Here is a 27,597-nt window from a genome sequence, read left to right as displayed (position 1 = left end):
CTGCCCCAGAGTTTGCAGGTAGACTGTACTACGTCTCCTTCCTCCTTCCTTCCTTCCTTCCTTCCTTCCTTCCTTCCTTCCTTCCTTCCTTCCTTCCTTCCTCCCTCCCTCCCTCCCTCCCATATTTCTACAGCACTGGGGATTAAAACCTGGGCCTCGCACATGGCTAGGCAAGTACTCTAACTGGGAGTTCATTTTGTAGCAGGGTCTCATTAAGCTGCCCAGGCTGGCCTTGAACTTGTAATCCTCCTGCCTTAGCCTCTCAAGTAACTGGAATTACAGACATGTGCCACTGCACCCAGCTTTGTTAGGTTCATCAGAGAAAGACATTCTCTTCAAGAGAGACCCTGCTGAAGGGAGCCCAAATTTACTCCCTTTGCCAGTCCTGGGGTGCAGATTGGGTGGCCTCGGCATCTTTACCATATGTCTGATCTACCTGGAGACTTGCTGTCTGGGTTTTGCTAAGAGCATTTTTGCAAAACTTTCTGTGGCATCTTGTCCCTCCAAAACCCAAGTAGGGAACCCAGTGTTCATGGAAACAAATCCAGTCCAGATTTTGCATCTGTGAAGCGCCAGCCTCTCTCCCTCCCTCCCAGCTCTCCCAACACCTGCTGCAGAGGCTGCAAGCCAAGAGCTATTGTCCAGGACCCTGAACTCTGGCCCTCCGCCTCCGCCTCCACCCCAAACCCAGCACATTTCATGGAGATGCTTCGCTGGCTGGCCCTGAGCCATGGAGTTTCCAGCTCCATTGGGCAACAGAATTCCTAGCCAGCTCCCGCCTTTCGGGTTTTCACCCTTTTCTCTCCCTCTGGGGCTCTTCGAATTAGGAAGTTTAAGTGTGATTTTGCATTTCTATTGAGCTGGTATTCAATGGCGGGGATGTATCTGAATAGGGATAAGAGGCCAGTTGGAGTGAGATGCAGACTTCTTGGAATCATGAAATAACGAGGCCAGAAGGGTCCTCCCAAGGGTAAAGCGTCCATAATAGTTATTTTGATTTGTGTAGCCTCTCCTGGGCTTCCTTATTTCCAAAGCACTTATTATTTCATTTAGTTGTAACAATTCACCTGTGAAACAGGCATTTTTCCTACTTAGCAACAGGGAAATGGAGGCCTAGAGTTGTCAGAGAACCCATCCAGGGTCACATGGCAGCTAGCTGGAGAGCAAACGTCCCAACTCCAGTGCGGCATCTTTGGCATGTCCTGCAAGCCCTAAGGCCTGGAGATTCTTCCACAACTTCCCTAATGATACAAGGATACCACCACATCACTCCAACATGGCCGAGAAGGCAAGACAGAGAGGCAAATGCACTACACACAGATAGAAGTCCCCTCTCCCTGCCTCCCACCTCTGCATCACCTTTAGAATTACTCCTCATAAGAGGGAAATTCCTCCTTTCTGCAAATTGCTGTCCCATACCATCATTCTAGGAAACCCCCCTATCTTCTGCATGCCAGCTTCCCTTCCAGAACATTCCCAACTTACATGTTGTGCAGAGTGCACCAGCCACAGTGAGGGTCCCCGGAGCTCAGGCACTCCCCACAAGTTGTGTACTGTTCACATGACTCCACAGGGACCCTGGTGACCTGGTGGAGAGAGGAAAGGGAGCACAGGGAGGTCAGGTTGTGACAATTTGAGAATGTGTGTTCAGACTCACCTATTTCCAGGCACTCTGCCCTAATATGTCTCATAAGAAGGTGACACTGGTGGCAAATCAGTGACCTTGATGTTTTCATGTCTTTTCTGGCTAGGTCAGGTAGGGCTAAGCAGAATGCGTGGCAGTCCCAAGATTTCTTGACTTTGCTAGAGGTAAAAGAAAACTCCCCAACCTATTGCTGCCAGCCTCTGAGGTCCTCCCTAGAGCTGGGCAAACCACGGGCAAGTGCTAAAAATGGTTAACTCTGCTGAAAGGCTATTGAGTGGCACAAACTCATCTCTGAAGAGCTTTCAGCTGGGCTTGGGCTGAGACATCCTGCCTGCACAGAACACATTTTAAAAGGGAGAGAAGGAGAAACTTTTCCCATCAAATAATATTCATAGTATGGCACAGGCTCTTTACAGCCAACCAAACATACCACCTGGATCCAATTATCCCATTCTCTGATGGCTGCATTCAGTTTCCCTAGTAAATCTCCCATCCTTTCAAAAGTCTGGCTAAATGGGAACCTCCACAGAGAAGAGCTGCTTGTCTGATTCTGTCTTGCCTGGAAAGTGGGGATTTGCAGATCAAGTCCCTGCCCCCAGAAAGGACAGCCCTGGAAAACTCCTCCTGGCTTTCTGGTGGGGCCCTGTAGGGATGTGAGCTGGACCTGTTTGGACATCACTCTCTCCCACCTGCTTAACATGTGTGTAAAGGTCAGGCAATGGGTCAGGGGACTGAAGTCTTCCATTTGATGTGTCCTAGGTTTCTGTTGCTGGCTGGGGCAGAAGGCTGTTGGGCTGCAAAAACATTTGTTGGGCTGACAATGGGTTCTCATTTGCTAGGGCATAGAGGTCCCCCACCAACTGGATGTGTAAGCTCAGGTGAAAATAAACTGTGGTCCAGCTTCTGGCAGCAGGATGAAGGCTATGATGAAGATAATTTCACAGCATCCTCCTCCTGGGAGGTTCAGGATGGACCCCAACACTATTCATTCAGCTAAGGTTTCTCAGATGTCCACTCTGGTGCTAAGCAATAAAGAAACCACAGCAAACTACATGCAGATTCTGCCCTCATGGAGCTCCACAGTCAGGGGGACTTGGTAATTACCAAATGAGAATTGCTTCACATTGTGCCGAGTGTTTGTAATACAGGATTGGTTTGATTGCAGGGGACCTTGGGAGCTTAGAGTAGGGTCACTGAGGACAACCTGTCAGGAGGAAGAGACCAGGGGTGGAAGGGTGAGTCTTGAAGTATAAGAATGAACCAGATGCAGGGACTTGGAAGTCCATTCTCAGCAGAGGGATCATAATGAGCAAAGGAGGCATAGACAAGTTCAGTGGAACTGAATGGAGGGTGTCCACTGGGTGGGCAGAGACCAGCCTGCCATTACTCTGTTGTGCCCTACCTGTCTTTAGCATATCCTAACACTTAACATTTCCACAACATAAGGCTTTTCTGTAAATGAGTGTCATGATTGGCCTAAACTGACTTTTAAAAAGGATACTCTAAGTGTAGATTGGGGATAGCTGGTTTGAACACTTCCTGCATGATATACACCTGAGTTGCCTCTAAGTCCAATATGCCCTGCCAGGATGAGAACTAACATTGCTAATTTGATCATGGGCTACCCAAATCCACATAGTGTCAGACTGGGGAGTTATGAGCAGCTTGTCTTCATGGGGTACTGCTCAACTTAAGATCCTTCCCAGAGGTCATCTGAGGTAGGGCACAGATGAGGTCCCTCTGGGACCTGGATGGACCTAGGATTTTAGCCCACTCCACAGAAGAGGAGTCTCAAAGTAGCCTTGAAGGCTATTTTCCAGTGTGGCTGCAGTAGGATCCATGAATAAAAAGTTTCAGGAAAGCTCAACAGAAGAAAGTTGGAGCCTGCCAGTACTGCCAACGACCTGCTGCCCAGGTGAACACCTATTCCCGGGGAGCACGAGCAGTTCGGGGGATATTTGCCTTCAGAGGAAGGGTGCATCTGTCCCTTCCAATTTTGACATTCCAGGATTCTATTTCCCACAGTTTACCCAATTCCTCTCTGAGACTATTTGTGATTTCTGACCTGTATAACTTGACAGTAGAAACATAACATCCAGTCATCCCACCCCTGGCTGATTTCACAAGGCTTTAAAGAGCAACCTTTGACCCCTGACTCATGGCCTGTGATGCCTACTTGAAGTACCTTCCTGACAGGTGCCTACAGGAGACCTTCTAAGGTGGCTTTCCTGGAACTGATGGCTCACAGCCCCTCAGGTTAGTTGGGACCCTAGCTGCCTGGTGGGCTTCCGCTTGCCCCCTCCAACCTACTCTGCAGGGCCTGAGAGCAGCAGTCCAGTGCCCAGCTCCCTTTCTTGGGTTTCGGGCTCCTTGTGAGTGATGTCTGCATCTGGCTGGAAATTAAAACAACTGTCTGCATTGCATTCGGCCTGTCTGTCAAAACATAGCCCGGCTCTCAGCAGCTGGGAAAGGGGGCCCTGAATAGGAGCAGTGTCTCCAGCAACAAAGCCCACTTTCACGCCAAGTGCCACGGAGATAGTGAAACCCTGTTCTTCTCCAAACATGAAACCAACAGCACAACTATTTTTCCTGTTTCCTGGGCCCTCCTGGTGGGATTTTTTTTAATGCACTGAGTTGAAGAGTTAAGTGAAACAGGAAACATATCAGGGGGAGGGTCCTAAAACTTGAATTATTCTCTCCTCTAAGATCTAATAGCCATGCATAAACCAGAGAAAAGAAATGTCACAGTGACTGGGAGGAGACCCTCAAAGTCAGATGTTCCCATGGGTCTTTCTCTGTCCCTATATTCATGTGTTTCTATGTTCATTCATCAACCAATGCTCATTGATCATGTCCTCCATACAGGCCAGTACTAGGCACTTCAGGAGAATAAAAAAAATAGCAGCATTAAAACACAGCCATCACCTTCAAGTTGCAAACAGACTAGCAATAAAAACAAGAAAGTGATGTGTGTTCCAAGAGGGGCATTGAAAGAGGGCTGAGGGAATTCAGAGTAAAGAAAAAAAAATACATTGGTATCTGAGCTATCTAGTATGAGAGCTACTAGCACCATTGAGCATTTGAAGGTAGCAAGTCCTAATTGAGGTAAGCTGTAAGTACACAACATATATTGGGTTCTGAAGATTTCATATGGAAAAGAAAATGAATAAAATATCACATCCATACTTTGTTATTGGCATATTGAAAGATAACATTTTCTATATATTGGGTTAAAAAAAATCTGCTTCTCCTACTTTTTGAAATTTAGTTGCCAGAAAAGCAAAAATTACATGTGTAGTTAGTTCATGTTTGTGGCTGGTGATTTATTTCTCTCCTACAGTGCTGCCTCAAAGGCAGAGATCCCAGGAAGGCTTCATGAGAGGCCTCACATGTGTCTGGTTACACAATGAAGACTATTTATTTCTACGGTTTATGCAGATTCTAGGAGGAACAAGCCCATAAGCCAACATAGGAGAGCAGAGTTTCTTCAGACACTTTGTGTGAGGCCAGGGAGCCATGGGTGTGAAACTGGAAGGGCAGGCTTAGGTTCACTTGGGAAGGATGGGGAAGACACACAGTGGGAATGTGTGATGTCTCTTGAGTGCTCCAGCCTGTCACTCCTTGGCCAAAAGAATGTCCTCCATAGACAGGCGGCCTATGGCTATCAAGGAGCAAAGATTCTCCATGTATGGTCCTTGAACCAGCCCAGCTGCCATCACCTGTGAGCTTATTAGACAAGGAAATCCAGGGCTCAGTTAATCAGAATTGCTGGGCTGGGTCCAGGAAATGGCTTTAAACATCTTTTCCCAGCAGATTTGCAGATGTGCTTAAAGTTTGAGAAGACTGTTAATAGATGACCTCAGCTCCTTGGGGAAGTCTTTTTTAAATGACAGGTCTTGGGCCCAGAAAAAAACAGAATCAAACCTGCCTTGAGGCTCTGGCTGAGAATAGAGTGACTTGCGGTAGGGGGCTGGGGTGTGTGTGTGTGTGTAGGAAAGTGACAGAACTCTTGGGGACCACTGATACCCAGGGAGAAATTGATTTTGCTAACTCTGAGGCTCTGACATCCTCAAAACATCAAGTTCAAGCCTCTGGGGTCAGGGGCAGCCTCACGGTGGCAGATCAGGGGTGGCGCTCTCTTGGGAAGCTCCAGGAGGCCAGAGCGCTTTCTTCTGACAGTGTCGCCTGCACTGGGCGGCAAGCAGTCAGGCTTGGTTTTGTCAGGGCTGATTCCTGGTTAATGGGACACTCCCCTGAGACTTTAATTAGTGTTCATTTATGATTATTGCATTTTAATTATGCTTGAGGCTCCCCGTCCCCCCCTCCACCCTGAGTTGACCAGAAGCGGGCTGATGAGAGCCACACAGGGCGGAGGACGCTCTGTGCCCGCCTCCTCTACTGCTGTCACCCCAGGACCCGTGGTGCTGTGTGGGGCTGCCTCGAACTGGATTCCACCCTCGCACTCCACATTCTTTTCTGCTTGATCTTATGTCTTGTAATTACGCCTCTAATGAATATAACTGTCCTATTAAGTCATTTACTTAAGAAATACTCTTAATTAAAGGTGACTCATACTGTGCTCTTGACTCCTTTGGCCCCAGGGCCCAGCGTCACTTCCCTGTGTCTTCTTGGCCTGATTCATTGGGACTAGAGATCCCTGTGGGAAGGGCGCAGCAAGGTGTGCAGAGCGTGGGGGGTGGTCCCCACTCCCACTACCACTCTCCCTGTGCAACACACTGGGCAGCCCAGTACTGTTGGACTGGGGACATGAGATTATGATTGGCCACGGGGACAAGTCACTAAGGGAAATGGCTGGAACCAGCCTTGTTCCTGAAGATCTTGACAGACATGGTGTATCCTTAGGGTTTGGAACACAAAGAGTGAATCCAGGAGGGGCTCTGAGGCCCTGATAGTTGCTGTCATCCTTATTGTTGTAGACAGAGGTTCTGGACAGTTATGGCCACCAGAGGCAAAGGAATCATTTTTCAGGTAGAAGAATTCTCCGAGGTGGTTGTAAGAACAAAAGCCCTGGGCCAGATGAGCTTGGGGACAGGGCATCTCTGCCACCCTGGTTGGACACTTGGAAGGAGCTCCATGGTTCTGAGCCCCTGGAAGATCTTCCAGAGAAATGCCTGATTGAAAACAGAAAATCCCACAGAATTCTGACGATGGATTTTGGACTGGGTCGCATTGAGTCCTTAGACATTACTGAGCACTTACATTGTGTTAGTTACCCTCTGTTAGGCACGGGGTTTACATTCTCTGCCCTCCCAGAGCCCACCATTCAGTTGAGAAGAAATCCAAGGAATTAGAGAATCTCATTACAGTGGGACAGATGCCATAATGGAGGTAAAATCAAGACACAGTCATGGGTCAGAGGACAGAGAGTGGCAGCTGGCCTCAGGGGGCTCAGGCAGGAGCACTCAGTGTTCAGAGAAGCCTGCGGGATTCTTTGCAACTATGCAAACCAGAGACAGAGCAACAGGGAAGGAGTAGGGGAAGCTGTTCTCCAGGCAGCGTGGTGCTTCCGACACTGAGCATTTAATTCCCTGCTTCTCTGGAATCTGCTCTCCCCTGCCAGATGGTCCACCTGTCCCTGCATGTGTGCCCTGCTCCTGACACAAGGAAAGTAACAGAGGCCTTCTCAGTGGCCTGGAGCCAGGTGGTGGGGTGGGAGGTGGCACCGACAGCCTGGATGGAGCATACAGTTGGCCTCATCATCAGCCTCCTGGTCCCCAGGGCTCAGGGCAAAGTATTCAGCAGCTGAAGCTGTTGGGACTGTCTCCCTGGGTCTCTTTCCTTCCTTTGTGATTTTCTTGCTGGTTCCTCCCTACCAGCCTCTCTCTTCTCTCCTTCAAGTTTGTGGGATTTCAGGCCCATTTTCTTCTCTTTTCCCCAATCCAAACCCTTTTTCAAGAAATGATCTGACACTCATTGATATACCCTGCTGATGGCAGATGGAACAGAGGCCCCACCAGGGCTGCTGTATGGGCTGAGATCAATAGCACAATCACAGAAATACTGGCAGAGGGTTTTAGCATTTTCAAAATGCTTTCATACATATTATCTCATTTGATCTTCACAGCTCCCCAGGGAGGAAGAAAGGACAGGTATTGTTATGTATTATGATTACCATTTGATCCATCAGGAAATTAAGGTCCCCAAAGGCTGTCTTAACTCCAATCTCACAGCAAGTGGCCAGTGGCCAACTGGAGGAGAATCCTCCATTTCCCAAGATGGAGTCTTTACTCCTCTTGGACATGCTTTCGGGGCTGTTATTGCAGGATGATAAGGGAGGAGTTGGCTCTGGGGTCAGTTCCAGGAGAGAGAGGCTGCGCCAGATCTGGGGTAAGACCAGAGCAGGGCTGAAGTGGCTAGAAGCAACCTAGGGGAAGATAAGTCTCTGCTGTGGGCAGCTCAGGGTGCCCTGCAGCTATGAGCTGATGGAATGGATGGGTGGTGCTTTCTCTTCTTTGCAGGCTCCCCCTGAGTCCTATCAACCTTGAAACCAATATATGTACTGGGCATGGAGAGGCAGGAAGAGGTTCTGCCTGGGAGCTTAAAGTTCTATCCTTCTCTTTATACCTGATGGTGGCCAAGGTTCAGAGTCCCCGCAGGGAGGAAAATGGGGGCCAGTGGTTGGGGATGCCTAGCCAAGCCCCAATTCCTGACCTGATTCTCTCAGGCATAGAAACCAAAGGGGACTCTCTGGGATATGGCCCTGCTTCCTCCAGCTCCTGACATAACTCATACTACATTCCCCTGGGCTCAGCAAGACTCCATGAAAAAGCACCCACACCTCTCTCCTGTCCTGGGAGGAAAGAGCTGATGGGATGAATGCCTGAATGGAAGTACCTTAATGGAAATCTCCCCTGCTGGGAGAGCTTGAGGAAGGTGTGGAAGCATGGGTGAGGGCATGTCCCCTTCCTGAATATGCTCCCCAGGGACTTGGGGGAAGCAAGGGCACTGAGGACTCCTGCTGATATCTGACAGGCTGCTGGATGCTCTGGGCCTGGCAGTTGATGGAGCTTGTGGAATGGAACAAAGCAGCGAGAACAATAGTAATCATAACTGCTGCTTATCCAGTGTCTACCGCATGCCAGGCACTTGACATACATTATCTCATTTAATCCTTATGCCCAGCTTGCAGGGAAGTACTCTTAGTCCCACTTTACCTAACAGAAAATGAAGTTTCAGGTTAAGTAACTAGCTTGAGGTCACATGCTTTGCAGGTGGCAGAAGCAGAGTTTGAGTCCAGGTCTTTCTGACTTGCACATTGAGGCAATGGGGTTGAGACAGAGGTGAGGACTAAAGGGGAAATGGGTTCTCTCTCCTGGGGCTGCCCCAGGGCTGGCTGCTAGACATCAGTGCCCGGGCTAGCTGTTGGGCAATGCAATTATGTTCAGCTACCAGACCACTGCATGTCTCTTAGCTCATTTGCTCTCCTCTGTTTTCTAACAATGATTCATCCAGTGAATCAGAAGGTAGAGAGCAAGAGAGTCCATACCAAAGGGTAAAGAGGGAGAGAGGTGGGGAGGGTGGGAGAGTCCCTGCCGGGCTGTTCTCGAAGTTGACTAGGGCCACTCTTCTAGTGGTAGAAGAGGCTGTGAGCAAGTGCCCTGTTTTCTATCCCAGCCTCCTGTGGACTGTCTGAGCCCTTGGATCACAAAGCTTGCAGAGTGCAGGAAGCAGGAAGCAGGGCTTCCCAGCCTGGACTTGTCTATTTTGAGCTGTGTGGCTCTGGGCACTTCTATCTACCGCTTCAAGCCTCCAAGTCCTTATCATCCAAACAGAGCCACCACCACCTGTTCCTCATGTGTCAGGACATCCCAGAGGGCAGAGCACCACACTTTCAGCTGAGCTCTTTGCTACCAATCAGCTTCCCAGTAATTAACGCGAAGAACTATTATTGTTCGTTCCCAGGGTTGAATCCATTTGTTTAAAAAACTAAGAGTGATGTATCCAGGTCCCTGTCAGCCCCCATAAAGTGAACAATAACCCAGGCCCTGGTCCATCCTCTAAGCTGTGACAGTGGTAGGAATGTGGTCATCAAGAAGGAGGCACGTGCTCCCAGCCAAGCTGCTGGTGCCTCCAGAGTCTGTTACTGCAGCTAAAGTGACATGCTGACCAGAAGCTGACCCCAAGGCTGTGTCCTCGGTGCTCTGGACTATCTGGAGACCCGAGGGTGGAGTGGAGTTCAAAGAGCAAATCTATTTTTAATGACTTGGGGGAGAAAAGTAGAGTGGCTGAGTAATTCAGAGTAATTAAAGCTATCTATCACTCAGAGAGAGGAGTCCAAAGTTGGTTGAAGTTTTAAAAGATTTTTTTTCCCCTCCTCATTCATAAAAAACCCAGCAGAGGTCCTACTGGAGTCAAAGAAGAGAGGACAATGGTGCAAGAAGCTTCTGGCTTCAAACAATGCAATTCAGCCTTTGGATAGCACTGGGGAGGGGCCTGTCTTATTTCAGATGCCAGAAGGCCCTGAACCCTGCTGTGGTTTGCCTTGGGTCTGGCCTGTCTCTGTCTCCTGACTTCTGAACAGTTTTCAGGTAGAGGCCATATTGTGGACTTTGAAGGAGACCATCCTCAGTTTCTAATGCAGTTCCTGTGCTCATCAGTTATATGACCTCCTAGAGTCTCAGTTTCCTCCTCTGCAAAAGGAGAATGATGATAAGGATGTCAGTTTTGCAAGGTCATTTTGAGATGCACGTGAAAACTATTCCCAAAGAACCTTGCACACGGTTGGTGGTGCTCAGTCCTGGTGGCTATCATGCTCAATTTCCAGGTGCAGACCCCACTGAAGGTGGCAGTGTTGGCACAGAAAAGTTGCAGGAGACCCTTGCCCCCAGGCTTTACACTGCTGCTCAGGTGACCTTGGGAGGTTCACCTGGCCTTTTGGGGCTGAGATGGCTTACCTATCAAATGGGGAGAATTAGGACTGCCCTGTAGATGAGGACTGAGGCAGCCCCTCAATCTATTGTCCTTATTCCTGACATAATCCAATGCTGCACATCTGCTCAAACTTGGCATCCTTGGCTGGAAAATATCATATTAAACCTGGTCTCCTAGGGATGAAGGCAAAACTTAGGTAATGTAAAAATACAAAGAGGGTAGAAAACCCAGTGGGCAAAGCAGACATTCCCAATACCACACCGTCTGTTTTTAAGACAGGACTCCCGTGCCAGGAATACAAGGGAGGTAGAAGTAGTTCAGGATTTTGGAAGGATCTACAAAGAAGCAGAGATGCTGATACCATTGTCTCCATGACAACAGTGGAGTTATTCAGTTAGGGAAAGCAGGTGGGATAGGAAATGGGGGATGAGAAGGATTTGGGAAATAAGGCCTAAGAAATAACTAAAACAGATCTCTCACCTGGGAGCCAGATGCCTGGGATTAGCAGGGCCCTACAAAGCTCCCTGTAGGGCCAACACTGACTCATGTACCCCAGGAGGGGGAGGTGATGATGGCAAAGGCTGGAGAATCAGGGCAGGGGTGCCTCCTCACCTGGCTACTTCCATCCACCCATTCCACACTGGTTATTGGCCCAGAACTTGTTCCCATGAGAGCCCTGGCCATTCAGGGTCCAAGTCCAGCCTTACCACATGGAAGCTGAGTTTAAAGGCACCTCCTAATAGGCCCTGGTCTCTGGGTCCTGCCCTCTGGATTTCTGGCCCTTGCCTTCTAGCCACCAGGAAAGACTGAAAGGAGGGGTTTGGAGCTCAGTTAATACTAAATTCTCTTTTGAATCTGGAAGACTTTCAGCTTATAAAGGGGAGATTTGGCGGGGGGGGAATCAGGGGAAGGAGCCCAAGAGGAAAGTGGTCAGGAATCTGGAGTTAAGAACACCTTTGCTCTTGTCTAAGTAGAAGGTTAGAAGCTAAATGATAGGGCTCAGAGGACTTATATTTGGGGGAATCCTTTTACAATAGGGAAAGGAGGTCTTTTGGACACCACTGCTCCTGAAAGAGACAGAAAAATGAGCTCCCTTGGGCAAAGTTCCTGACATCACTTCCTAACCCAGCTCTGGTTTCTGCCCTTGGTGCCCAACTGTCTGTCCTGCTCTGATGTTGCCACTCATGATTATTGATGCACATGTGTGGGCCCTCGGTGACTCCTGGTTTACTAGTCTTCCTTCCTTGATACTGTTCCTGGAATCTACTCATGAAGTAATCCAGGTTGAGGTTCCCGGGCCATGTTTATAGGTGGGGAGCAATCCTACCAAATGGAATGCATCTTCTCAACTACCTCACAGCTTTACTTTCTGGCCGTCTGAGACTTGGGCATCTTGCCTGCCCCGACATAGGAGTTATCCTGGAATATATTCACTCTGACTCTCCTTGATGTGCTAAGTGGCTTTCTTTCTTGGAATGGTCTATAGAGCAGCTTTTTGGTCATTCGAAGCTTCCTTGGACAAAATCAGTGTGTATGTGAGGGGAGAGGGAGACAGACAGGGCAAGAGAAAGGAAAGATATGAATATGTTTTAAATCTTTAATGAAAAAATGAGTCTCCTACACTTATATTAAAAAAACAGAATTTCCTTTCTATACAGCTCATTCATTCATTCATTCATTCATTCAATACAGGCAAAGTGGTATGATGAGGGGGAGGCTCCCAGGCTTTGCTGGATTTAGTGTTCCTATGCTGCCTAGGGAACCTGCGAAGACTAGTCAATTGGATAAAGAGCATTCTGCCAAGGTAGCAAGACCACATAGCCTTAGAGCACTTTGTTCCCAGGGGCTACTCAGGGTGGGCAGATTGGCTTGGCCTCATGAATCTACTTTCACATTGGCTTTATTTATAACTTGCAAATGGTTGGAATATACTTGGCATTTATAATTTGTCCAATTTTTGTTTCTTCATTTACTCACTCATGCATTAGTCTGTCCAGGTGTGAATCAATCCATCCATCCATCCATCCACCCACCCATCCATCCATCCATCATCCATCCATCCCCCAGATCAAGTATCAAATCCTGCACTGTGATGCTACAAATGGGAGTGAGTCTTGATCTTAAAGTGCCTTCCAGAGGCATGACCTCTGACAGGTAAGCTAGAAAGTGGAAAGGGTCATTCTAGAGAGTCCAAGCTGGGAGCATTTCTATTGTATCTACATGAGTAGAAGCAGGGAAAACTCCAAGAATGGGCAAGGAGTAGGAAGGACCAGGGAGTCGATCAGAAAAGTGAAGGAGGATGGACTGTGGCAGGCCGGCCAGGTTGGTGGTGACAGAATGGAGAGGAGGAAAGGAGAAATTTTGCCTTTCTTTTTTTCTTTTTGTACCAAGGATTGAGCCCATGGTGCTTAACCACCGAGCCATATTCCCACCCATTTTTATATTTTGTTAGAGACAGGGTCTTACTGAGTGGCTTGGGGCCTCGCTATGTTGCTGAGGCTGGGTTTGAACTCATGATCCTCCTGCCTTAGCCTCCTGAGTCACTAGGATTACAGGTGTGCGCCACTGTGCCTTTCTTCTTTCTGTGTCACTGCCATGGGGGTTCTGACTGCCCTGCATCCTCACAGCAGGATGGGGACTCATGGCCTCATCAGTCTGCCTTCAAGCCTTCCCACATGGGATGTGTTCTACACACCCTAAAGTTCAAGGTGGGATGGACTCTGTGAGGGAGGCTACTTGGGTCCAAACCTCTGCTCTTTTGCTTATTAGCTGTGTGACTTGGGAAAGTTACTCATCTCTGAGCTTCTCTTACTGACTTATAAAATAGTTGTGAAAATAATGCATTTACTTATATAAAAATTGAGGGAGTCTTAGTGAATTCTAACGAGCCCCCGTTCTTAGCCGGCTCTTTGGCACGAAGGATGCACAGCTTAGAAAATCCTGAGTCCGGTGCCTTGCACACAGATGATGGCTATTATTAATAATCACATATTAAGCATCGGCTGCACACTCTATGTAGACATTAAGTTCAAAGAATGAATAGACAAACCCTGATCCTAAAGTACTCAGAGTGTGGTCAGCAAGATAAACAAATGTCCCCAGTTATGATGAAATATTAGTGCTCTAGATGGAGATGTGTAAAGCTACAGGAACAAAGAGGAAGTGCAAAATCAGGGAAGGCTTTTGAGAGGCTGTGTTTTGTTCTGATGATCAATAATAATAATAATAATAATAATAACTCCCCCCATAATCAGGAAAAAGAAAACACTGACCCTGGATGGAGTGTGTAGTCCAAACACTCGAGCTGGATATTTCAGCTCTTTGAACTGGGCTCCCAAGATGACCCTTCTCACGCCCTTGCTGCCCTGCCTGAGCCTGCACTGCTCAGACCCTCCTCCCCTTGACAGCTAACTACAGGACCCTGGTTCCCTTCTTCAAGAAACCTTCCTCTACCAACCTCTGGAAACTTGATCTCTGAATTAAAAGTCCACCTGTCTCCCCAAATAGTAGGATTCTAACGTACATTTTACACTCTTTTCAAATGTGTACCTTTTTAGATTATACCCAGTCCCTGACTTATAATGGCTTAACTATTTAATTTTTTTAGATGTTGATGGACCTTTATTTTATTCATATATTTATATGTGATGCTGAGAATCAAACCCAGTGCCTCACACATGCTAGGCAAGGCTCTACCTCTGAGCCACAACCCCAGCCCCCAATGGCTTAACTTTTTATGAAGCAAAAGCAATGCATCTTCAGGGGAAACCCTACTTCGAATTTTGAATTTCAATCTTTTCCCAGGCTGATGGTATGTGGTGGCCACTCTCTGGTGATACTGGGCAGGAGCAGCGAGCTGAGGCTCCCGGTCAGCCACCTGATCATGAGGATATAAAACGGATATTTTACAGGGACTGTGTTGCCAGCGTTTTGGGATATTGTGCACGTTTGACATTTTTGTATCTCATCAAGTCTGCAAAATGCCTATCTGTGTGTAGACATGAGTTATTCAATACTTTATTATCAAATAGGCTTTGTGTTCAACGATTGTTCCCAATTGTCGGCTCATGTGAGTTTAAGGAGGGCTAAGCTAAGCTAGGGTGTCTGATAGGTGTGATAAAAACATTTTCAACTTCCCATACTCTCAACTTAGGATGGGTTTGTCAGGATGTAACCCCATCATAAGTCGAGCATCTCTATCCACAGGACTCTGCTTGTTCCTTCATGTGAGATGTCCCTGTATGCTCCCACTTCAGTTTCTCATACAACAGAGTCTATAAATACCTACTGAGAAGCTAATCACATGTGTCTAATGATCCAAGTTCTATTTTAAGCTCCTTAAGTAACTGCAGTCTGCTAAGGTTCTCGAGGTGTGGCTGAGCCCCCTGGCATCCTGCTACCATCCATTCAGTGACTTGAGGCCTTTTAAAAAATAGACAATGTTTATAACACAGCAGAGGCTCCTGGTGTTATGAAAAGGACACAATTCCAGAATTGTGAGGAATCTGGCTCAGCTTTACCACATCCTCCACTGTGCTGGCCAAGTCTCTTAACCTCCTTGAGTTTCAGTTTTCACATTTGTAAACCTTATTGAATGCTAAAATTGAAGCATCCACCAAGGCCCCAAGATGCCCTCTAAAGTAAGGTGGGCTTTGAAGAAAAGTGGCAGAATGGTATGAGAATTTTCTGAGTAGGTTCTCAAGATCCAGGGTCATAATTCTTCTGCCCCTTACCCTTGGTTTTCTGACCCAGAATAATGACATAAAAGAGTGGAAGAAAAATGAAAGAAAAGAAATTTTATGTGATTTTTTGGGGGATGGGGAGCCCTGAGGATGTTATAACCTAGCCACCCTTCAATTGGACCACATGGAAAACTTAAGGTGCATGTCCTGGGCCACAGGAGGACAGGAGAGGACAGGAGAATGCAGAAGGCAGCGAATCCCAGGGGCTGGTGAGCTCTCTGCAGGTGGAGCGCAGAGTGCAGGTGAACTAATGAGATCACTATGGCAGGCCCAGGACGAGCAAGTGCCTCTCGTGCACCAGATGTGACCACTGTAGGAGGCCTGGGGGCAGTTTACACCTGTCTGAGAAGATCCCCCAGAGGTGGTGCTGGGACCTCTCTGTGAACATGTAGACAGAGATGACTTCTCCAAAATGAGAGCTGTGGGAGATGGCCAGCAAGAGGAGCACCCCTGCTTGGTGGCGCTCCAGTCACAGATGCTCAGCAGCAGGCCACCCAAAGGCCACTAAGCACCCAGCCCTGGAGCAATCAGAGACCTCAGCTGCTCAGGGATTAGGGGACTAGCTTGTGACATTTCCAGTTCAAGAGAGAAAGCACCTCTCGGACATCTCCCTTTCCTTCCTCCAAAGGAGTCAATACCAGTGGTTCTGGTGGGGGAAAGATGGGAGAGAAAGAGAGGAGTGAGGAGGCCCACCTCTCATGGCTGCAAACAGGAGCATGCATGCAGCAGGGCCAGGCTGGGGGAGGAAACAAATCTGAGCTTTGGTCGAATCCAGAGTTTCATTCTCATCTAGAACTGGTGATTGTGATTCTGAATCGAGACTGTGTTTGGGACTCGGAGTGACCAGAGGACTTCTTATCCCAGAGTGAGCTTCTAGTGATGCAGGCTGCCTGAGACCTCAGTGGCTCTGCCCCACCATAAACCCTTTGAAGGGGTAGTGGATTTAAAATAAAGCTGTTTGGGTGGAAACTCCCCACACACTGGCTGGATGCAATAATGTTAATGACTGCTGTTGCTAGCTCACCCATCGTCAGATGGTCACGAGAAGTGAGAACCATCACATGGCACTGCTCAGTATCGGGCTTATTGCATGAATCTGGGGGAATTATTGCTATTATTACTTCTGAGTACAGGTTGATAACTTACTGTCAAAGCAAAAAACATTTTTTTTTTAAAGGAAAGTTCTGGGCATCATCTCTGGGATAAGAAGTCCTCTGGTTGCTCCAAGTCTCAAACACAGTCTCAATTCAGAGTCACAATGCCCAGTTCTGAGGCCGGCAGAACATTCTTCCTGAAACCCCTGTAGCTTTCCAGGGAGTGAATGGGCCATGTGGTCTCTTCTACTGAAGTGGCTCCCAGGTAGGAAGAAATTGAGAACTGACACCAGGGAGAGGGGCCTCTTGGCCCATTTGCCCCTGGCTTTCAGCAGATACAAGGGCAGCTGTTGGGTAGGACATCTGCATTTGAGGAAGACTGAGCCTCGGAGAGGTGGCTGGAGCCAGGTTAGAAGCCCTCTGGGTGCTCCTGCGTCCCCACAGCTGTTAGATCCCACCTGAGCCGCCAATGGGGATTAGAATTGTGCAGCCCCCATTTGCCTGAAGGCTGCCTGTGGGGACTGTTCAGATCTCTACTGTCCTCACTGCTTCCTATACCTGACCTTCCGCTGTGGCTGCTTCAACTGTAATCAACGTCTTAGAGTCTCTGGGGGTCTTAAGCAGAAACGTGTGGGGGCTAGATAGAAGAGAGACAAAAGAGCCTACCCCTTTTAAACAGGTGCTTAGGAAATTAATTAGAGAAAATAATCACTGAGTTGTCTGAGTATTTTATTTGGTGCATGCCGGGTCTGGTGGAAAAAAAAAAAAAGCAGAATTTTAAATAATTTTGGAGTTATAACTGATGTAATTAGGTGCTCAGTGAACACTTAGCATCGAGCTGTGCTTATTAAAATTACTGTTTTAATCAGAACATTGCCAGAGAATCATTAATAATACAATGGTTTGATTCCCTGGATCTCCAATTAGACCTGGACTTTTAACCACCTGAGCATAATCTGGCTCTGTCTTGGTACGCTCTGTGGGCACTGCTGTTGAGTGACTGCCTGAATGCTTTATTTTGGATCAGGGGAGACAGCTGGGGAGGCAGGGGTACTGAGGAGACTGAAAGGTGGCAGTGGGGGATGTGGGTCTTCGGATGGCCAGAGAGGTTACTGCAGGTGAGACCCGCTGTGCACACCACTCTAAGGGAACAATAAGCCACAATCTCACAGACCCAACAGAAGGCCTCTGCCCTGATGCTGCCCTCACACAGGCCTGTCCCTCATCTGAACCCAGTAGCTGGCAGGGAGTGTATGGCTCTGTCCTGGTGGAGCCACCACCCATCCAAAACGGAGGCCACAACGCCAGGTTAACTGGGAGACCCTGGGGCTGCTTAATGCTCACACTGTGAGAGAGACCACAAGACCGGCCAAGTTTTTCCGGAACTTCCCACACCTCAGGGACATTTTTGTGGCAATGAGGTCCAGAACTGAACGATGTGCGTGGGTGAATTCATGTTCCCTGAGGTGCCTGGCTGAGCTGGCATTTAAGGAGCAGGTCTGTGGCCAGGCATCTAACGCTGAACACAGGGCTTTGGTGTCTGCACCTTCCGCTGGTGACTCAGTGTGTCCACTGCACTGATTAAGTTCCCACTGGGGACCGAGTCATCAGATAGATGTCACAGGGGTAGCCCGAAAGCAAAAGAAATGGAAATGTGCTCTCTGGTCTCCTGGAGCTTGCTAACTAGTTGGAAGGACATAACAAAGATGTGATAGAACAGATTCAGGACACTTAAAAGGCGGATACTGAGAAGTGAAAATTAAGCTAGAGCCTGAGAAGGGCATGTGGAGTTAAGTGGTGATCAGAGAGGGTGGGATTAATCAGATAGAGGGTGATGTCTGCTGAAGGAGGACTGTGGGTAACGCTTCATCTGCTGAGACATGAGGAAGGGGGACAGCGCTCCGCGTTGTCTTTCATTAAGATTTCTCTAGCTGCTACTGCAGATTCAACTCTTTGAGAGTTCTGTTTTGAACCATTACTAGCCAATATAGCACTTTTGTGCAGCCGAAAACAGTGTCACCTGAACGCATCTTGCCCCTCAGCCAGTGAGTGGCCTGTGAGCAAAGCACAACCTGAACCATCACATTTGGCAGCCCCGATGCCCAAAGTCTCTAGAGAAGTAGGCAATTGAAATGGAGGCAGTTGGTGGATCTATCAGAGTTCTGGCCCAGCTGACCCAAAAGGAATATTTTTAAGCCCTAAATATTGTGATGCCTTTTATCATTTCTGTAATGGGGATGAGCACGTGTGGAATCCACTGTGGATTCAGAAGTGGGGAGGTCTCCATGGAAACGGCAGGACTTGAGAAGGGCCAAGGTGGGAGAGTCATGGGCAAGAAGGTATCTTAAACTAAAGTCAGGAGAATGAGCTGTGGCATGCGCTCTGTGGACAGTGAAGGACACAATAAGGGACCACTTAGGGTTCTTCCTGGTTTCTTAGGAGTTAACATTGTAAGTAATCATCAAAAAAGCAAAAGCATCCTAGACTTCCCTCGAGGAAAAGGAGCCCAGAGGAAGAATTTCTCTGGAAACCAGTGCTGCAGGAAGGGAGGTTCGAGTCCATGGGGGAAGCTAAATAGGGGCTCAGGTCTACTGTGAGCAGAGCAGGACTCCAAGGTTGCTCTAATTCTCTCTCTTTTCCTGCATCCCCACCAACTTTCCATCCACCATGGAAGATGTTCAGGGGACAAGGACCTCTGTGGTTTACAAGCAGGTAGTTAGGTCTCAACTCAAGAATTCTTATGTTTCAAAAAAGAAAGCCCCTCACAGAAAACACACACATGCACACACACATACCACTCCACAAACTCAAGTTCTTATAGGAACATGCTCATGAACACAAACACGTGTGCACCACACACACCATGCCCTAACACGCTGACACCACACACACCTTCCACACGCTACTGCTGATGCTCCGTGTGCACATTCTGTGCACACTTAGAGCACAGGCAGATGGGCCTACCACCCTCAGGGCCCTCCTCCCCGCCTGCACACAATTGAGAGGAGAAAAGAGCCACCCGGAGCTGTCTTTCTCTGGCTCGTAGTGAAGAAGGATCGGGGCTGCCCAAGATTAAACAGAGGAGTTAAAAGTGACAAACAGACTTCTAAACGGGATTAGAGTCTTAATGAAAACCATAATGAATGGAAGAGCCTCGCAGATATCACCCATGAGTGGCCATAAATATCAGACCAACAGATGAGATCCTAGATACTGCCATTTTGAACCCCATCAAATTCCTCTTATTACAATTCATCAATACATAACCAAGCCCAGCCTCATATTTAAGGTCCCACAATGCTCCAGAAGGTGGGCGCTGGGGGCGGGCAGAGGCGGGTTAGATTCTGTTTGTGCCCCTGACTAGCTAGATTTTCTTGCTTCTTTCTTTCTGCTTCTACACAATGTGGTTGACTATTTCTGTAATAGGGACATGGTGTGGGTTAAAGTAAGTTCTAGAAAGCTAGAATGATAATGTCCAGTAATATAAACAATTTAAAGTTAGTTACTGTTGATTTTGATCATTATCTCTCCCCTACCTGTCTGCTTCAGCCTTCTGGGGTCAAGAGACTCTCACAGGATGCACCCATTGGACGGTGGGATTGGTAAGGATGAAAGGGGAAGGGAGATAGAAGGAATGGGAAATAGTTTGAGACTAGGGTAGGGGAAAAGGTGGGGAGAGGAAGGGAAAGGGAGAAAAACCCTCAGGAGGATAGCAGGCCCCTCAAATGCCACATGTCTGTGGCATGATGTCCACTCCCCGACAAGAAAATAATCCCACTCCCATTTCCTCTCCCTTCCCCACCCCAGTTACTCCAGCTCTGGCTACCTGCCACTTGACTCTGTCCCCTGGAATTTTCCTTTTCTATATGTTTCTTAGCCACAGAACCATACAATACTTCATTCATGGTGTCTGGCTTCTTTCACCTATCCTAATGTCTTTCAAAGTTCATTCATTATTCTAATGTATATTAACAACTTCTTGAATTTATTAATTCAAATCCAAGAAGGTGAGAGAAATGTTGAACATTCCCACACATAAGCAAGTGCCATAATAAAAACTTGCCCAATTGTTCAATCTCACTGAGTTAATTCCTCATTAATTTTTGGGCTTTGAGATCAGGCGGTTGGGTTCATTCTTTTTTATGAGTAGGGAAACCAAAACAAGGTGAGATGATGTGTTTTTGAGTGTGGGTTTTTTGGACTCTCTGCATACTTCTCATGAAGAAATGTGAGAGTCCTAAATGTAAGAGTGCCTTGCTATGGTTTTATGATTTAGATTTAATGTTAAGAGACAAATAAGAGTCTCTAGGTATTCTGTTCCATATGTCTCTCTCTTACCTCTTAAAAGTGACAATTCCCAACTCAATTTTTACAATGTAAAAGGATGACTCTCCTCTAATGGTTATCTGTCATTGTTTGTGTTTAAAGTAATTTTATACGTTAAGGCTGTGGTCTCAAGATGCAGGAAAGCAGAAAGCGACACCCTTGGGCCAGAGGCAGCTCTGGAGGTAGGCGGAGCTTATCAATCACCTTGGAAAGGAGCAGGCGTTTGCTGGACTCAGGAAACGACCCTCCTTTGCTCTGAACTGAAGTGAGATGTGTCAGTCCCTTAGTGCAGCTATCTTGAGAATTACAGGAATGACAAGGTATCTATTCCATCCAGGTGACCCCAGAGACAGACGATGTGAACCGACAAAATTGTGTGCGAAGCTTCACTCTCTGAACTGATGTCTACCAACGTTACCCCATGGCCACTAGATGTTAGTCTAGGGCCACAGGTAAAGAACTTGAACTTCACGAAAAACAAGAAACAGAGATTCCACCAACTAGTAAACGCACACACACACACACACACACACATGCTTTCAGCAAACTCCACTAAAGATGGACAAGAAAATATATTTTGCTGTGAGAGGCCTTTTTTCTTTCCTATAAATATTGATTCGGCTTGAATCAATTGTAGGTAGGCCAAGATGGTGCCACCAACCACAGTGCCCTGGGAGGCCAGGCATTGTGGCAGTGGTAGCAGGCATAGCTAGAGAAACGAGAAAGGGCTCAGACAAGGAGACGTGAAAGCAAAGTTCAGGTTTGAATACTGGTTATTTCCTCTGTGGATTATCCTGTGATTAGTGTCTCCAACTGCCTCAATGGATACCCAGTGCATTTCCAGCAGCAAATTCATTTCAAAACATAACAATAACTAAACCCAGTGGCCTTTTGTGTAGGCCCTATTTCATGAAATAAAACAATACAATGTTACCACTCTAAAAAGGTCAGACAGGCATTGTTTATTAACAATGCCCAAGGAATCTCATTAAATCTGGGAGCATGAACATATTACAATCTAATAGAATACACTGGAACTGATGTGCATCCCAGTGAAGACTGCCCTGGGACCCGAGGAGCAGCCTGTAGTTCTCTTGGCCATTGTCTACAACTCCCTGTGCTCCACCGAGTCCTGTCATTTTGTCCTCAGTTTATCCAGTCTGGAGGAGGTGCTGCCCTAGAGTTCCTTCCTCTCCTGGAATTGACTTCTTAGTGCACCCTTGGGCAAACAAATAGGTGATCCTAGGTAACAAAAATAGGTTTCTGGAGAAAGTGGGGTGACTAGAATTTTCTCTATTAATCTGGACATGCTCTAATTTGCACTAGGAGCATAGATTTGCATGTTGAATTCCAGAGGACCCAAATCAAACAATATTAGATAAAATAAAATTAATTTTTATAATCCTCTGTGATCATATTCAAACCCAATATTCTCAGCTTGGCACACAGAATAGGTTTGCCTGCCTGCTTTTCTCTGCGCTTTCCTATTAAAATTATTTTCTCAAACACTGATTGAGTTCTGGCTGTACAGCTGGCACTGGGAGGGGTTGGGGTTCTCTGACCTTCCTCTGGTCCCTAGTAGCTTAGAGCCTAATGGGGAAAGACATCAAATAGATAGAGATTTATTGGATGTGTGGTTTTACCATAAAAGTTAGAGAGAAGCCCAGAGGACTGAATTTGTTCTGACTGGGATGAATAGGAATGGTTTTGAGTTCTAATGGGGACACAGGAGGAAGGATAGTAGGGAGGTGGCCGCAAGTGGATACTCTTGTTTTTCCATGGATTCAAAATGCAAGCATGATTCTTTAGACTATTTCGGCTTCCCCTCCTTCGAGGGAGGCAGCTGTGAGATGACATGTTTGCCAGCTGAGCCAGCAGGCCACAGGGATCTGGGAAAAGGCCCACAGCTATGAGTACTTGCTAGGTGGGCCTGAGATGGTGAGACCAGGCAGAAGGCGGGAGGCCTGTATGGTCAGACCTGCAGAATCTGCTAGAACCCCAGGAAGCAATCCTGACATCATCATGTGGTGGGTGGTTTGGTTCTTCCTGGCTCCTCTACAAACTTAGGATTTTCCTGTGGTTCTGGAGATGGGATCCAACATAGAATGTGAGGGTTTCATTTTTCTTGGGAAAACCAGACAGACTTCCTGCGTACCAGTTTCTAATGGTTAATGATCCAGTTTCTAGTGGTTAGTGATCTAATGACTGTCCAGCAATGCCAGGGCTTGTCCAGGACAGCGAAAGATATTTTTTTTCAAAGTTCCCATGTAATGAATTCACTGTGTGGCAGGGATAATGCTCCCTGAGTTTTGTACACCATCTCATTTAATCCTTGCAGCACCCAATGGAGACGATTCCAAAATTACCCGTTAGCAACAACCCACCTCAAAGGGAGCTGAGCACTTGCAATTAGAAAACTTGGTCAAGGTCAATGCTTAAAAGGGCCAGGGGCAGGATTCCAGATATATTTAACACAGAGTCTGCCCTGCCCACCACCCTACTCTGCCCTCCTAAAGGAAGTAGATAATGTGAAAGTGTATTCAGAACCCCTAACATCCACTTGCCTGCCCAGTCTTTCTGGGAGCCTCAGACTCTTCTATTGCTCTCTTGCTTGCTTTTCACCTCACCTCCCCACCTCTAGAACACTCCTGGAAGGAAGAGAGGCAGGCACACTGTGTCCTGGGCCCGGGGACAGGTGACCTTTCCAATTCAGCACCTTTATAAATCTTACCTAATGAAGTTAAAGGGAAAAAGGAATTAATGAATAAATGAAGGTTAAATCACTCCCTGCAGAAAATTGATGCTGACAGCGAGGGCCAAGAAGAGAGCCTGGAAATCAGGAGGCTGACTTGCAGAAGGTTTTTAAGATTCCCTTCCCCAAGTGCGAGGGGGATGTAAAACTCACTAACTCTGACGGAGGCAGCGGTGGCTATGGGGAGTCCAAGGGAGAGGACCTGAAGGAAATGGGATGAGAAAGTCATATTCTGTTTCGGATCATTTTTTCCCCCAAAGCTGATTTGGGTATGATGCACAAATGTGCATGTACACATGCATGTGCTTGCACACACACACACACACACACACACACACACACACTATACACTGTTAACTCCTGTAACCAATCAAGGCTGTTCAGTTCTGCTTGGCTCATGCCTGGCCTCCTGGGGACTTCTGTGGCATGTCTCCTTGTCAGCAAACACTTGTTAGCCTGCCTCTTTGTCACCTCTGTGATTGTCACCACCCTCAACTGCCCATCCCCCCAGACTGCATGCCTCAGCCCCACTGGCTCAGGAGGGCTGTAGAGAGATGCATGACTAAGCCTGAGGAGGAGGGGGAAGGACAAGCAGGAATGGCTAGCTGACCACAGCAGGGCAGCCAGGCCCGAGGCTGACCCAGGAACAGAGGTTGAGGGGAAGTGGATGGAAAGGAGGATATATCTGGTGAAGCTGAAAGGGAAAAATTTGCAGATGAGGGCTGGGAGGAGCATATCTTTCTTGCCAGCAAGGCTGCTGACTTCCCAAGCAGTGCTGGGCAGGTCCGTCAGTGGCCTATGCCTTAGTGGAACTCCTCCGTGAAATGGGTATGAAGCGGGTCTGCAGGAGAGCAGCAAAAATTCTCCCTGGGAGCAGTGAGGAGGAAAGACCAGCCACTCTAGTGCCCCTCCTCTCGGTGCCCACAGGTTTTAGGAATCTGGTCATGATGGCAGGGAGGCTCGGGGGTTCTAGCACAGCGTCCTGTAGCCCCCGGAGGAATGAGAGACAGTGAGTGAGCACTGGTTGCTGGAGGGGCTGGGATGCTGGAGGTTGGGCAGAGAGACTCAGAGCCAAGAGCTGGCCAGATCAACCAGTGAATGAAAGGTCACTGTGATTTTTCTAGGCACCCTGGGAGAAGTAGACAGAGAGCTCCGCTGACAGCAGGAGCTGACAATTGGCAAATGAGCCTCTGCCGTTATCTGTTTTCCTTCCTTATTCTTGTCTCATAAGACAGAGGCTAGAAATAGATGCCACTGGCAGATGACTTCAGGATGAAAAATGAGCAACATGTTAGTTGTGGGGGGTTTAGTGGCAGTGAAACAGGAAGCTCATGAGTGAACCACAGAAAGGCACTGGGCTTAGATGCAGCCATTTCCATGGGGCTGGCTCTTGCTCTGTCCCAAGCATTCTATGGGGATTATTGGTTTAATTTTCTCAGCAATCCTAAATCTGGCTATTATTGTTAATCCCACTTTACAGAAGGTAAAACTGAGACTTAGAGGGGATAAGCCAGGCCACAAGGAAGAGTGGCAGAGTCCAAATCTGAGCACAGTTCTGTCTCCACGGATGAGTCTTCATGCTATCCTAAGGGCCTCCTTTCTGCCTCTACCTTCTTTTCTTCTTTCCATTTTGAATTTCACCCTGTGTTTATTGAGCAACTACAAAGTACCAAATAATATGTTACTTCTTAGGGAGAAATAAGCAGCCCTGGCAAGCAAAGTCTCTGACACCAATAAAAGTTGTTAAAATGAGGGAATGGATGACAGGGGTACACTAGCCCCTTCATCTTCCCATTAGCCTGGGATGGGCAGAGACCTTTCTTGTACAGTTAGAGAAATGGTCCTCCTGAGGGGAGTGGACTGGCATGATCACAAAAGGTGCCAGTGGGAACTCTGCCCAATGCTGGCATTTTTTTCTTGATGATACTGCTGAAATCCATGGCCTATGTAGGGGGCCAGCTGTTGGCCTTGGTGCCAGAGAGCACCAGGAGCTGGGTGCATGTTTGCTCCCTCCCATGTTCTACGTGGCAGCAGATGGGGGGCCTGAAGCCTCTTTTTTTTCTGTGCTGGGGCCCTTTCTTCTTGAGATAAGTAGTGGGTGGAACTCATCTCAAGTCTTCAGATCCATATGACACAGAAACTCTGCAAGAATTGATGCCTCTGAACTTTTCCTTTGGCTCCAACAATATCAAGTTTGGGGAAATGTTTCCTGAGTAGGTTCAACTTCCTGCTTTGAAGCTTTCCTTCACTTAATCAATACTCTTTTGTTTTTGATCACAGTGGATGAACCCTTCCTTTTCACAAATCACCTGGAGCATCTCTTCCCCAGGGGAAGCCTTCTTTGACTCACAAGTTGTGCTGGGTGGTGGCCTCTCCTGTTCCCAGCACACTGCATGCTGCTGCTTCATTAGCTGCTCACTTGTGGCTTTCCTTGTGTAGGTGTGATCGTGCGGGCACAAACCCTGTGCTGCCAACCTAGCAGTCCTCAAAGGTTGTTGGCTGAACCATGGCGGCTGAGTCTCTGTCATCTTACTTGCTGGTCCCCATGCCTCTGTTCTCACCAGCACATGCGCACTCAGACCCAGGCCAGCCTCCAAGCACCACATACTTCTGCGCTGCTGATACTGTTCACATCTAGAAAGAATGTGCCAAATGTCCTGGCCTCGAGGGATATTTAAATACTTTTGACCATCAGGGAAACTGAGGCTTCAGTTGACCTTGACTTAGCTGCACCAGTAAGTGACTCAGATGACTCACAAGGGCAGACTCTCACCTTACCTGGTCCTGGCTGCTCTCCCACCACCCCTCTACCTCCCTTTCCCTAGAACTCCCCTGTAGCCTCAAGTTTGAGCCTAGATCCCTTCTAAAGGACCAGCCCAGGAGAGAAAGCTTGTCTGGCAGCTGGCTGGTCAGAATCCACAGGCAGCGGGGAGGAAAGCCACCAAGTGTTCCTGTAAATGGGCTCAGCTGGCCACTTCTGGCTAAGGAGTTCAGATCCAGCAGAGATCAGCATTTGCCTCCTGGGGTACCTCCTGGATCTAAGTCTTGAGAGGGTCCGTCCAAGCCTCACCATTTGTGTAAGAAACCTGCTGGAATGGAGACTCCATTCTTTTTCCCCATTGTGTCCCCCAGGGCTCTGGCCCCCATACAGAGGAGACTTGTCAAGTCCCCGAATGCCCAAGGTCTGCCTCTGTCCCTAGGGGAGGCCTCTGCCCTTCAGATGGTGCATCTTGCCAAGGTTTGCAGCCTTCCCCTTCCCGGCCTCTTGCTCTGCTGATGCTCGTGCCCCTCTCCACACCTCTGAAACTGTATCTTCACATCGCAGCCACTGTCTCAGTCATCAGCGGATGGAAATAACTTTTCACGACAGCTCCTCTGATGTTGCCATCTTTTGTGTTGATCAAAACAACAAAACGAATCAGACTCTCAGCATCTGATTGAAGCCTAATTGGAAACCCAAAGTGGCACTAAATGTTATGGTCTAAATAAAACACATTCAATTACTGAACCTCGACAGGAGGAACACCAGGGAGAGCGCCTAGAAGGAGATAGGAAGCAGGTTGCCGAGTCCTGGGGCGAGCCTGCTGGGCCAGGCAGGTGTCTGGATGAGACTCCAGGCTGTGGGCACAGGAGGCTTCCGTGAGCCTGAGAGCCTCTCGCATTGAGCTGCTCCCTGGTTGCCCGGCTCACTCTTGGAATGGCACTTGGAGGCTGAATGGGGCTTGGATGCAGTTTCTCCCAGGTGTACTGGACTTGCCCTCCTGGCCAGGGGTTTCCTTTGCCAAGTTGAGCAGTGGATGGGGTAGGAAAATGTGCAGGAGTGTCACCAGGTCACCTGCTGGGTCCCTGAATGGCCACTTGATGTTGGGGAAGGTGGGAAGGCAGGAGCTTTGGGACCACCCAGGCTTGTCCCTCCTCCTCTGCTCTGCCTCTTAGGAGCCCTCCGGGTCATAGTGGGGAGGGGAGAGGGTCTTGTGAGGCACCATTCTTCTGCGCGGGAAGAATGGAGCTGCAGTAACTTCCTTGGGGCCTGGGGCTTTTTCTCCCTCCACTCTGACCATTAGAGATATTTCCCCTGATTGGCCATGTAGGGCCTGGGGCAGTGCTGACTTTTTTTTTTTTTTTTTTTTTTTTTTTTTTTTTAAA

At 48.0% G+C, this 27,597-nt stretch overlaps 1 protein-coding gene across 1 annotated transcript in view; it reads right to left on the bottom strand.

Annotated features, from left to right (window-relative positions):
- Plxna2 (plexin A2) overlaps positions 1 to 27,597 on the bottom strand; it is a 178,777-nt gene that overhangs the window by 70,817 nt on the left and 80,363 nt on the right. The window contains exon 4 of the mRNA XM_048809011.1: positions 1,486 to 1,586. Within this exon, the coding sequence (XP_048664968.1) occupies positions 1,486 to 1,586 (101 nt within the window). The remainder of the gene's footprint in view (positions 1 to 1,485; positions 1,587 to 27,597) is intronic.

The sequence above is a fragment of the Marmota marmota genome, unplaced genomic scaffold (genome assembly GCF_001458135.2).
Source record: "Marmota marmota marmota unplaced genomic scaffold, marMar, whole genome shotgun sequence".
NCBI lineage: Eukaryota > Metazoa > Chordata > Mammalia > Rodentia > Sciuridae > Marmota > Marmota marmota.
This window is presented reverse-complemented; position numbering and strand designations above follow the sequence as displayed.